A 10,611-nucleotide genomic window follows, 5' to 3' on the forward strand; every position below is an offset into this window, starting at 1 on the left:
TAACGACGATCTATTTACCTTATTAGTTTGTCTGATGCGGTGTTGATGGGATCACTGCTGATACCCTTTTCTGCCTACTCTTTCTGTTCTATGCATTAACCCTTGCCGACGACCATGTGTCGCGATTGCAAGCGATATTAGTACTCGTTGTATAAATGGCACAGGGCGCTAGGTTTTTTCCCTTTCCCTCAGTTCTCAAGTTAGAGACTGAGGTGATATCCCTTTTGTTGTTTTTAACTTTCGTATAACTGACTGTACTCTCCGTGTTATAGTCCATGCATACAGGTAAAGAGTTACAATGTTATTAGTTCTCAAGTTAGAGACTGAGTCTGTGTGTACAACTCTATTAATCATTTCATATTCCATGCACAAACTGGCCACACACATAGCGCTGCACTGAGAGTTGTGGAGTGTGTGATGTGCTGATGGCAGATCGGTTGTGTATATGATGCAGTACAACATGTTACAATGCGGTTCAGAATGACATGAGGGTGTGGATGAATGATAAGACTTGGAAAGGTATAAAGCAACTTGGATTGCCCAACTCTGCACTTCCACAACCATCTGGACCATCAATCGACATGCCTCTCATGCAGCTCTCTGCCCTTATGATCCACTTCTGGATCCTCCCAATCAACCTCGAAAGGCCACAGGAGGACAAACCGCCATGGAACTCAACAATATGGTGTAACGCTACTGATGTCCATTCTGGCCTCTTTCCAGAGGACGTCGCTTCTCTTCCCCGGTATATTGGTTGGGATATGGCTCAGAAAAATGCTGTCTTGAGACTCTTCAACTCTGCATTGAATAAAAATGCACAAGCGGTTTGGGATTTGATGGCACATCCTCCAGCTGACTTGAAGGGTGCAGTGAAGATCTGGACTGCCACCTGGAAGAAGATGTGGGATCGTGTCTGGGGATTCATGGCCATCGAAAACGTGTTGATCAAGACTGACTTCCATCCCCATTCCATCATGTGGAGGAGGGCATGGCCACATGCCCTCCATCGCTAGGGACTTGTCCACAGGACGTCGCTGATGTGCTCTTCAGTACAGAGATATCCCTGCGGACTTCAAGCCAGAACACCCAAATCCTCACCTCGCCTGTCTTGGTGATCATGGACCAATTGCTCTCAGTTGCTTGGCATCGATTGACTGTCAAGAGCAAGAGAATGGAGAAAGTCCTGGAGAGGCTGGAGAAGCAGGCAGTGGAGAAATTCGAAAGTATGTCTTCCAATGCCCACATGAATTACAAAGCATCTCTCAGCTCCCTTGCTTCGGCTTCCCAGAACTCCAACAGCTCTTTGAAGATGCTCCATCAAAACTCACGGTTCCCATGATCAAGACCACATCCCAGATCATCGACGATTACTCCCTTCATGCCCAACTTTTCCCCAGTGCCAACCGCAAAAAGCGCATCGAGGAGATGAAGGGATTCATGGGCATGTTGTTCGCCATCCTCGACATCAAGGTCCATGAACACGTTATCACAATAGACCGTACAAGTGAGCATGGCAGTGCCAAGGCCAGATACCTTCACTCACCTCTGTGCCTTGCAGAATTCAACACCAGCATGCTCAACATCTTGAAGAAACTTGCCACAGTGGAGCAGCTGAAAGAGCTGGAAGCATACTGTGTGGAACTATTTCAACTGACAGCTGAGGGACACTTGATCGAAGACATTTGAAACATCCACAATGCAAATCAATGCATGGATGCTCTGAATGCTACATGGGGAACTGAAGATCTGGGGATGGGACCAGCAAGACAGATTCTGGATCTGGAAGCACTCAAGGCCAGTCTGGAGCTCAACAGCCCACGTTCAGATTGTCAACTAGGTTTCTTGGCCACTGAGTGCGACAAAATGCAGCGCTACACATCATGGGACCCCCAATTCCAACAGAATAGTGATTGGAGGAAGGCTGGGAACATCGCTCCCTTGACCCTTCAAGAACAGCAACTAGATGGTATTTACAGCATGTGCCACATGCTGTTTACTCCCACCCCTGGACGGAAATCTGGTATTCTTGTGGCCAATGCAATGGGAGTCGGAAAAACTGGGTGAGTCTCTTTCCTATAAGACCCTCACATGTTGATTCACTCCCATCCATAGGCAAGCATTGGCATTCATTTCCCTGATCATACACCAGATCTCAAGACAAAAAGCTGGAGCATTGCCCTCAAAGGGCACAATCTTTGGTATGTCCAGTCATATAACTTGAAATTTGACTTTCTCACATGTCCTGCAGCCGAGCGTCCATACCCCAATGGACTTGTGTCAGGGATCAGCAATGACCCTGGACCCTATGCTGGCTGCACATATGCGTGTGGGGAGTATGCCGGTAATTCCCATCTACTCCGCTTACCTAAGCCCCGGTGACCTGGATCATCTCCAGCATTGTTCTGGAACATTCTATGATCATGTGATTCTATCGGCAATCTGTTTGGTTTCCTTATTGCTGGACTCTACATGTATATAGCTGACCCTAAGATGGGGACATCCCTTTCCCCTGGCTTTAATCACAACTAGGTTATCGAAGCATCCTGTGCAAGCATGCACATCCCCTGACAACTTGGTGAGACGAGGATTCCAGTTGGACCTCATATCATCATTTGTTCTGTCTCTCTCATCGAGAACTGGCTGAGGGAAACTTACATGTGGTTCCTGTCAGGAACAGTCGATGTTATGGTGTACACCAACGAGACCCAGAAATCATTCTGGGGGAAGGTGGGATTTGGAGCAAGTCCAAACTCCCATTGGAACACCACATCATTATCATGGCAGACTCTGTGAATCCACAAGTGAATTACATCAAGTTGGACCCTTCTCACACATTCTTCAGACCTATGACTCAGAGTACCAACGATTGTACTCTATGACTAGGAACATCACAGCAAAAGCATCTTGCGATGATCGAATCTGGGAAGCTGTTAGAGATGGGCGGAAACGGACGACTCCGGAGTGGAATCGGAGACTTAGCATGGAGGGACCTTGGCCTCAGCGACTCAAGTGGAGCGCTGTGCCATTGCTGTTTGTCCATTTGGTCCTTAATTTCACAGTAGGTGAGCAGGAAGTCTCTTGGGGGCATTTCAGGTCGATTTCGGACTGAAAACAGACGAGTATGTACAAGCGCCGATATATATAAGGAAGGGGCAAAAGCACAAGGAGAACAAAGGGTGACCGAATCGGAACGAAGACGTCCGAACGGGAACAAAGGGTTAGAGGGAGCGGAGCGGTACCAAAGGTCATAGGGCAAGACCTGTGATACAACCGGAAGGAGGTAGAGTGGGCGAGGCCCAGAGGGGCAGGAGGATGAGGGAAAGTGGGGGTGATGACTAACTGGCTAGAATAGAAAGAAGCAGTAGTCCAAATAGGGATGAGGGGGAATTGCGAGAAATACATTACAAACGGCGAGAGTGCCGGAGGCGGGGTTGGATGTCCGAGGAATATTGGCAATGGTGTTTACGTAGTATGAGGTCACCAATGCAATGGACTAAGACCGAGGTGGAGTCAAAGTCCGAGGTATGGACTATGACGGAGGCTCGGAGTAAGGTACAAACAGCGTCCGAGTGTGAAGTACGGAGCAGTGGTGGACGGTCGTAACTTGGCGGAAGGGTGGCGGAGGAGTGACGGAAGAAGGAGAGAGGGGACAGGTAAGGAAGAGTAGTCAGGTCCGAAGGTGGATATCGGAACGGACGGAGAAGCGTAGGGGATGACGGGAGGGTGGAGGTGTTGTGAGGGGGGAGCGGAGTTGTAGGAAGGGTGGCGAGTAGGGCGATGTTCGGTCCGAGATGAGTATCGGAACGGACGGAGAAGGGGTCGGAGAGGTAAGAGGAGGGGTGTGTTGCCAAGACCGAAGGTGAGTATCGGAAAGGCAGCGGTAGGTTATGACTCCGGAGGTGAAGAGGGTGGAGGTCCGGAAGTCGGGTCGGGGTCGGGTATGCACGGATATGACAGAAGCTCCAGGAAAGGCACCTGGTTATGAGTCACATGTCAAACAGACCATATTCCAATTGAAGCCAACCCTCCTCATTGTGGATGAAATCCATAACCATCAGAAGCACCCAGTGAAGATGTACCCTCTTTGTGATGCTGCTACATTCATGATGGGGCATTCAGGAACACCACTTGTGATGGAACCCCAGGTATGGGAATGCACTTAGTATCTCAGGGATCTTGTGCTAACAATTTGACTCAGGACCTCTTGAACATTGGGCTCATGCTAGGTGTTCCTGACATGATGACCTTGAATGTCACATCATCTCAAAATGATGCCCGACAAACCATTCAAAAACTCACTGCCAATTCCAATTCCAACAGCAGAGAGATGCTGTCCAATGCCATCCTCTCTGGCAATTTCATCCAGCTCAGCCAGAATTCTGACCTCCAAATTGCCCACAGCCTCATGAGAGATTCCATTCTCTCCTTCAAACAGAATTTCAACGGCTACATCCTTTGAAGGACCCCAGGCTCCCAAAAGAGGAATGGGGAACACATCATCACATTGCCACCCCTGAATGTGGTGACTGCCTGGATCAAGCTTGGAGAGGAGCATGAGAAGGCACTCATAGAGGTGACAGAGGAGGAGTTGACCAAGTAAGGATATCAACCCATGCTGCTACCCAGACACTGACACACAGCCAATGCAGGGGGACACTGTTAAGGTGAGAATACAGGGTGAGTGCCAAGAGATGTGTTGTGTGTTGTTTGATAAGCTGACCTGCAGGATTTAAAGAAATTCCTGATTCGGGGGAGGAAAGGAACTGACCACATCAACGCCTGTGCTGCAGGGGAGTGGGCTCCCATATTCACCTCCATTAATGACTACAACAAAAATGGGGGAGACAAATGTAGGAAATGGGATGAGGCAATTAACATCATCATGCATGATAGATTGTGTGATGACATGCCCCCCTGCAAGGTGACTGATGCAGGGGAGCTCATCTACCCACCTCTCCCTATCGGCTCCTCACCACAATTCATGCAGGATCAGAAGTTTGCTGTGTACATGGAGTTCAAGCAAAACATCCAGTCCTTCACATCTGCACTCAGGGTCAAGGCAGGGGTCAGTGCATTGGTCCTCCATGGGAGCAAGTCTCCATCTGAGCAACTGGGCATCATCGACCAGTGGCAGTGTGGTACCATCATCAATGGCCTCCTGGCCTGTGTTCTCATCTTTACCTCCATGCTGAAGGCAGGTGTGAACCTGTTGGCAGCAGATTGGCTTATCCTGTTGGTAAGTTGTCTGTAGTGCTTTAGAGATACTAAGTGTCTAATGCCTTGTATAGAACTCGCAATGGTCCCAGCAGGACACCGATCAAATTATCGGGCGAGTCCATTGCCAACCCCAGGCCAGGCCAGTCACAGTGTATCACCTGTGCATGGTCAATTCTGCAGATTCCTTTATGATGTACACTTCAAGGAGCAAGGAACTGCAGCTTCGCATTTTCACAGACCAGGACAAGCTCAACAGTAAGTATGGTTAGAGTTGCAACTGCCAAGGAGGTGCTTACTTTTGTACAGGACTCCAAGACCTTCTCCTGGCTGGCCACTCATCCCTCCACGACATGGGTGAGGAGGGCGATGCCCCAGAATCCACAGCAGATGACAGTGGTGGCTCAGGTGCTTCGAAGTGCAAGGCAGCAACCAGTCCCCCAAGTATGCAAAGAAGAAATTGGACAAGGATGCAGCAAGTGAAGGGAAAGGGGAAGCAGCTGTACAATGCTTCTGACCCTTCAGGGCCTGATGTGACAACATGGAGACAGATGCAGCACCAGCTGTGTCCTGGAGGGTGCCACATGGGAGCAGAATGCTTGCAACCTCTGAAGAGATCGAGACAGATGTGGAGATCACCACGGATGAGCCAAGGGAGCCTCTGGTCATGGCCAGTGGGGGAATCATGGACATTGATAGTAAGTAGGGTGGACATGCTTGATATGTCATGTTCAAATGCTGAGAATGGGTCTGTCTGATTTCAGGCGATGGTAGTCAAGGTATGTGAAGCTGATCCTGGGTACAGCGTGCCTGATAAGTCCCTCCAGATGGCTCAACGACAAGGATTCCTGATGCGGGACCGTCCACTGGGGATATCATGATGATGGATGGAGAGGTATGTGGACAGAAAACAAGGAGGAGAGTTGAATCTGACAGCTTGCGTAGCACCACCATCAGGTCTTGCCAGCACCTTGAAGGTGGAGGCTAGAAGAGAGAGTGGTAGGGTGCAGCAAGAATCAGTTTCGAGGCAGGCTCCAGTGAAACGTTCAGCTGTTCCTAGACCGAGAGTGGTGGGGACATCAGTCAGTGCAATCTCTCAGGGTGCAAGTCCTCCAAGACTTCCACCAAAGCCCCCACAAGGAAGGAAACCGGGTGGAAAGAGATGACTGTAATCCTTGTATTTATAGTTATTTTATGACTGTTATATATGAAAGTTATTATGAGTGCACTGGAAGATTGTGTTACAGGCCCAGCTGAGATACTCAGTATCTCAACAATAGGAAGAGTTGTGTCTGCAAGTTCTTTCCCATCAGCCTGGAAGTGATGCTGAGTATCTCAATGCAAGATGTGTGTAGGATAATGTGTGTTCATGTGGTAACTGATGACATTACCCCAGGATGGTGACATGTGATGTGTCAAGCAATTGAAGTGGTCACATTACCACTGACATCTCCAAGAGTTGTGGTCGTATTTGGGGTCATCTTCAGAGGTCAGTGTCAGGGCCCAGCCTCGGACTCGGAAGCTCCCTGACCTCAACCCCCATCTGGCCTGTCCTCACACTATGCAGGGCATGAGATGAGAAGAAGGGTAAAGGTCTCATCTGCATGGTTGCTATATAAAGGAATGGGTCACATGTCCACAACTATACAGCTCCTAGAGTTGTGTAGTGTGACCTGGAGGGAACATCCAGGGGCCAGTGCCCAGAATCTTCCCACGGGTGTGGCTGTGCAGGTTTCTGGGCGAGGTGCTCACTCAGAAAGTTCCCACGCTATCCCATGTGTGCAGATACACAACACATAGAAGCAACAACATGGCAACAATGAAGGAATGGGAGGAAGGGAGTGGTTGGGGAGTCTGGGGTACCCTAGGGCAGGGTGCTGAAACCCTGACAGTCAGCTGGTGGTGTTCATCGGCGAGTTTGATCTTCGAGTGCTTTCTTGCTGTCTTGGTTCTTGGTTCTTGGTTAGCTGGTTGTTTATGGGGTCATGTTCATGTTCAGAGATGTGATCGGTCAATGAGGTCTAGCTTTCAGTTATGACCTTAGCTGTATTGTAGTGGAGTTGTCCGAATTTATTGTTATATTGTATCAGGTGAAATATTGAGCATCTCAACTAGCACAATGTGGCATATTTATTGATTGAAATCCTCAGTATCTCAACTGGCAGAACAGCAACATTTGTTTCCACACATTTTGTTCCCACAAGCCAAGGTGAAGATACTCAGTATCTCAACTTGCATGGCAACATTTGCTTCTGCAAATTTTGTTGGCACGAGCCAAGTGTCAGGGGACGGACCCTGGGTCCCCATGACCCCTCTCTACAGTCCACAGTCTGGCCTGTAAACACAGCCCATCTCAGGGCATAGCTACTGTGGGTAAGAAAGTGAGAAGAAGGTTAACTTCTCACTTTCCCACAGTGGCCCCAATATGGCGAAAACTTCCGGGGATACCCGGAAGTCACATGAGGTGGGATCCGGGGTTGGATCATGCGGCGAGCGGAGTGTGCGGTGCAGGAAGTGCGCGGGAAGTGGAGCGGGTCCGGATGCGGGTCCGGGTCCGGGCTAAGTCAGGGTATGTGCCCTGACACCAAGGTGAGATACTCAGTATCTCAACTTGCATGGCAACATTTGCTTCTGCAAAATCTGTTCCCATGAGCTCAGGTGAGATACTCAGTATCTCAGCTGGTGCATGGCAATATTTGCTTCTGCAAATTCTGTTCCCACAAGCTCAGGTGAGATACTCAGTATCTCAACTGATGCACGGCAATATTTGCTTCTGCAAAATCTGTTCCCACAAGCTCAGGTGAGATACTCAGTATCTCAACTGGCACATGGCAACATTTGCTTCCACAAATTCTGTTCCCACAAGCTCAGGTGAGATACTCAGTATCTCTGTCATATCCATCCCCGGCCATCAACTTCCGATCCCTCCGATCCCTCTGGTCTACTTCTGCTCCTTCTTCACTAACCTCGGAGCTCCCATATTCCGCAATCCCCTCGTACCCCTCGATGGTCACCACCCCCTCCTTTCAATATATTACCTACACCTCCCTAAGTACGGAGCCCCAAAGGCTTCCGGACAGCTCTGATGTCTGCTAGCACACTCCCGCCTCCGCTGGGCAATACACTTGCTTGCCCTGCAAAGCCCACCTTCGGGCCTATCCCTCATTTCCATTTCTGGGTTATCACCTGCCTCTCCGTTAACCCTGTAACCCGACTCGTTGGTAATATTCAATCGGCTAATGTCTAACCCCGTTAGCTCCGCTCTGCTCGGTTCCGCCATTTACAGCCCCGCCCTCGTTGTAACTATATATACTCAACTTGTACATAGGTTACACCTCAGTAATAAAATCGACTAGAGTTTATCCCCCTTCAGTTCTGGTTACCAGTTTAGTAAGTTAGGGCACGGACGTGTTACTTGGCACAGTGCTCCTGGCATAAGTCGCTGAGGCCGAAGCCCTCCGCCACAGAGACATTCCCTCGTCTCAACCTGGTCTCTGACAATCTCAACTGATGCACGGCAAAATTTGCTTCCGCAAATTCTGTTCCCATGAGCTCAGGTGAGATACTCAGTATCTCAACTGGTAGACAGCAACATTTGATTTGCTTCTGCAAATGTTGTTCCCAAGCATGGCAAACCAGCAGCTCATCACCTGATGAGTGAAATCTTTTGATACCTCATGTGACACCATCCCTGTACTATCGCAATGGCCATTCCCTGAGCATTGAGATAACATTGCCCACTGTCCATCCTACAATGACACTGTCCAATCTGAGTGTTCAATTATGGAAGCTAGGACTATTTATCATTCAACACCACTTGATCCTTGTCCCAACCTTCTTTTTTTCTCAGGTTTGTGTGCTGTGTCGTGCAGCTTGTGTTTTGAGGATTGCACTGGTTCTGGCTGTGAGGGTTGATGGCATGGGAACAACTGCTGGAATTTCTTGTAGTTCATCCTTCCCATATGTTATGTCTTCCCTAGATCCTTGGGTTGGGGAACACCTTGCCATCATCTAGAGGCTCCCCTGGCACCCAATGTGGTTAGCTGGTTATGGGTCGAAGAGGTTCTCACTGCCATAATGGATAACGGCATGGATGGTACTTACACATCAAAGTCATCCTGTGTTGGCCTTTTTCTGTACCACCTTTTCAACCACCTTCCACTTTCTGACCTCCTCGCCTGCTGCGTTTTGTACTGGCGGCCCTCTTTTAGCTGCCCTCTCCACCATAAGTGATAACGTTGGGGGGTCTCTAAAACATGTGCTTCCCACTGCATGGGTGCCTAACGGTTTTAGCTCTCTTCGTCCTACATATGTGGCATGACATTCCAAAAAATCAAGAGGCACTCCAACACATCAAGAGGCACGCTTACGCATCTTGCCAACAATACTCGGAGCCGGCACCCGTTGCCTACAAACCCAAAAGCATCACTCCCCCTGGAAACAGTGTACGAGTTCTTGTCGTTGGCTATCCCCAGATGGGTGAAGTGTTAGATGATGGAATGGCACAGTTTTCTTTCATGGTGCGTTTTCCAGGCGAAACATTGCTTGATCTCATGTGTTTTTGATGCCCTCTCACTTCACACTCACGATGAATCATTGATCAGTTGCATCCCATATTTTTCCATCTGCAGTTTCAATCCAAGCCTGCCCCCCATTTGTACACATCTCTTCCCACATTTGAACTTCACACTCACTCAGGTTTGGCTTTAATCGCCTCGATTCTTTGTGCTCTTCCAACACCAACACCAACAACTTGCTGTCGATCCATACCTCTGTCCACCTGACACCGCTCCATTCCTGCGCTTCCATACACAGAATATCGCTCATTTCCAACCTTCTCTGTCACTCGTTCAGACCCCGACATAACATAGTAAACCACAAAACGGACAGCGCATCGTTCCTGTGGTCCCAAACACATGATGTCATTCACTTCCAACCTTCCATCGATCGATCAGACTCTAACAAACTCAGATTAGCTCAACCTTGGATGGCGACTCAAAAAATCTGCATAGCCCTTTGCACGATGCCACTCTGGTCACAAGGGCTGGGACTTTGCTCCTTGTTTCTTACCCAACGATCCCCTGCCTAGAGAACAAACAGCCCCTGAGTATCAGCTACATCAAGATATGGTGGAAGCTATCCAATATATTGTTTCCCAGGATGAGTGACTTGATCTTGTCTCTTGCTTCATTTTCCAACCTCCTCCTTCCCATCTGCTCTTTTTTTTTTCTCACTTGTACATCCAAATATGAAAGCCATTTTCGATTGCTGGTCTGCATGTGATGGAGTATATAGTGGACTGCTCTGTACAAAAGATATTTGATGCATTGTGACTGCCATCTTACCAGGATGCCATGACATTGGGATTGAGGATTGCAATCCTACAAACGATACAGC

At 48.8% G+C, this 10,611-nt stretch overlaps 4 protein-coding genes across 4 annotated transcripts; 3 read left to right on the forward strand and 1 right to left on the reverse strand.

Annotated features, from left to right (window-relative positions):
* Window positions 1–298: 298 nt before the first annotated feature.
* On the forward strand, window positions 299–2,793 carry EI90DRAFT_3022919 (uncharacterized protein; the record flags this gene model as incomplete). Its single annotated transcript, XM_039057829.1, has 8 exons — window positions 299–331; window positions 480–976; window positions 1,051–1,223; window positions 1,289–1,504; window positions 1,559–1,633; window positions 1,745–2,060; window positions 2,113–2,198; window positions 2,672–2,793. The coding sequence occupies 8 exons, from the start codon at window positions 299–301 to the stop codon at window positions 2,791–2,793; spliced, it is 1,518 nt and encodes a 505-aa protein (XP_038908078.1).
* Window positions 2,794–3,887: 1,094 nt separating this feature from the next.
* On the forward strand, window positions 3,888–4,459 carry EI90DRAFT_3137214 (uncharacterized protein; the record flags this gene model as incomplete). The annotated part of the gene is made up of 2 exons (XM_039064838.1): window positions 3,888–4,145; window positions 4,199–4,459. 2 exons carry the CDS (start codon window positions 3,888–3,890, stop codon window positions 4,457–4,459), a joined length of 519 nt encoding a protein of 172 aa, XP_038908079.1.
* Window positions 4,460–4,643: 184 nt separating this feature from the next.
* On the forward strand, window positions 4,644–6,189 carry EI90DRAFT_3137215 (P-loop containing nucleoside triphosphate hydrolase protein; the record flags this gene model as incomplete). The annotated part of the gene is made up of 8 exons (XM_039064839.1): window positions 4,644–4,664; window positions 4,727–5,236; window positions 5,289–5,472; window positions 5,524–5,658; window positions 5,766–5,912; window positions 5,979–5,993; window positions 6,042–6,109; window positions 6,160–6,189. The coding sequence occupies 8 exons, from the start codon at window positions 4,644–4,646 to the stop codon at window positions 6,187–6,189; spliced, it is 1,110 nt and encodes a 369-aa protein (XP_038908080.1).
* A 3,138-nt stretch (window positions 6,190–9,327) lies between these two features.
* EI90DRAFT_3022921 (uncharacterized protein) lies at window positions 9,328–10,132 on the reverse strand (the record flags this gene model as incomplete). The annotated part of the gene is made up of 4 exons (XM_039057830.1): window positions 9,328–9,518; window positions 9,585–9,622; window positions 9,802–9,858; window positions 9,909–10,132. The coding sequence occupies 4 exons, from the start codon at window positions 10,130–10,132 to the stop codon at window positions 9,328–9,330; spliced, it is 510 nt and encodes a 169-aa protein (XP_038908081.1).
* Window positions 10,133–10,611: the final 479 nt, after the last annotated feature.

Source organism: Cantharellus anzutake (genome assembly GCF_015039405.1).
Source record: "Cantharellus anzutake strain C23 chromosome Unknown EI90scaffold_183, whole genome shotgun sequence".
Lineage (NCBI taxonomy): Eukaryota > Fungi > Basidiomycota > Agaricomycetes > Cantharellales > Hydnaceae > Cantharellus > Cantharellus anzutake.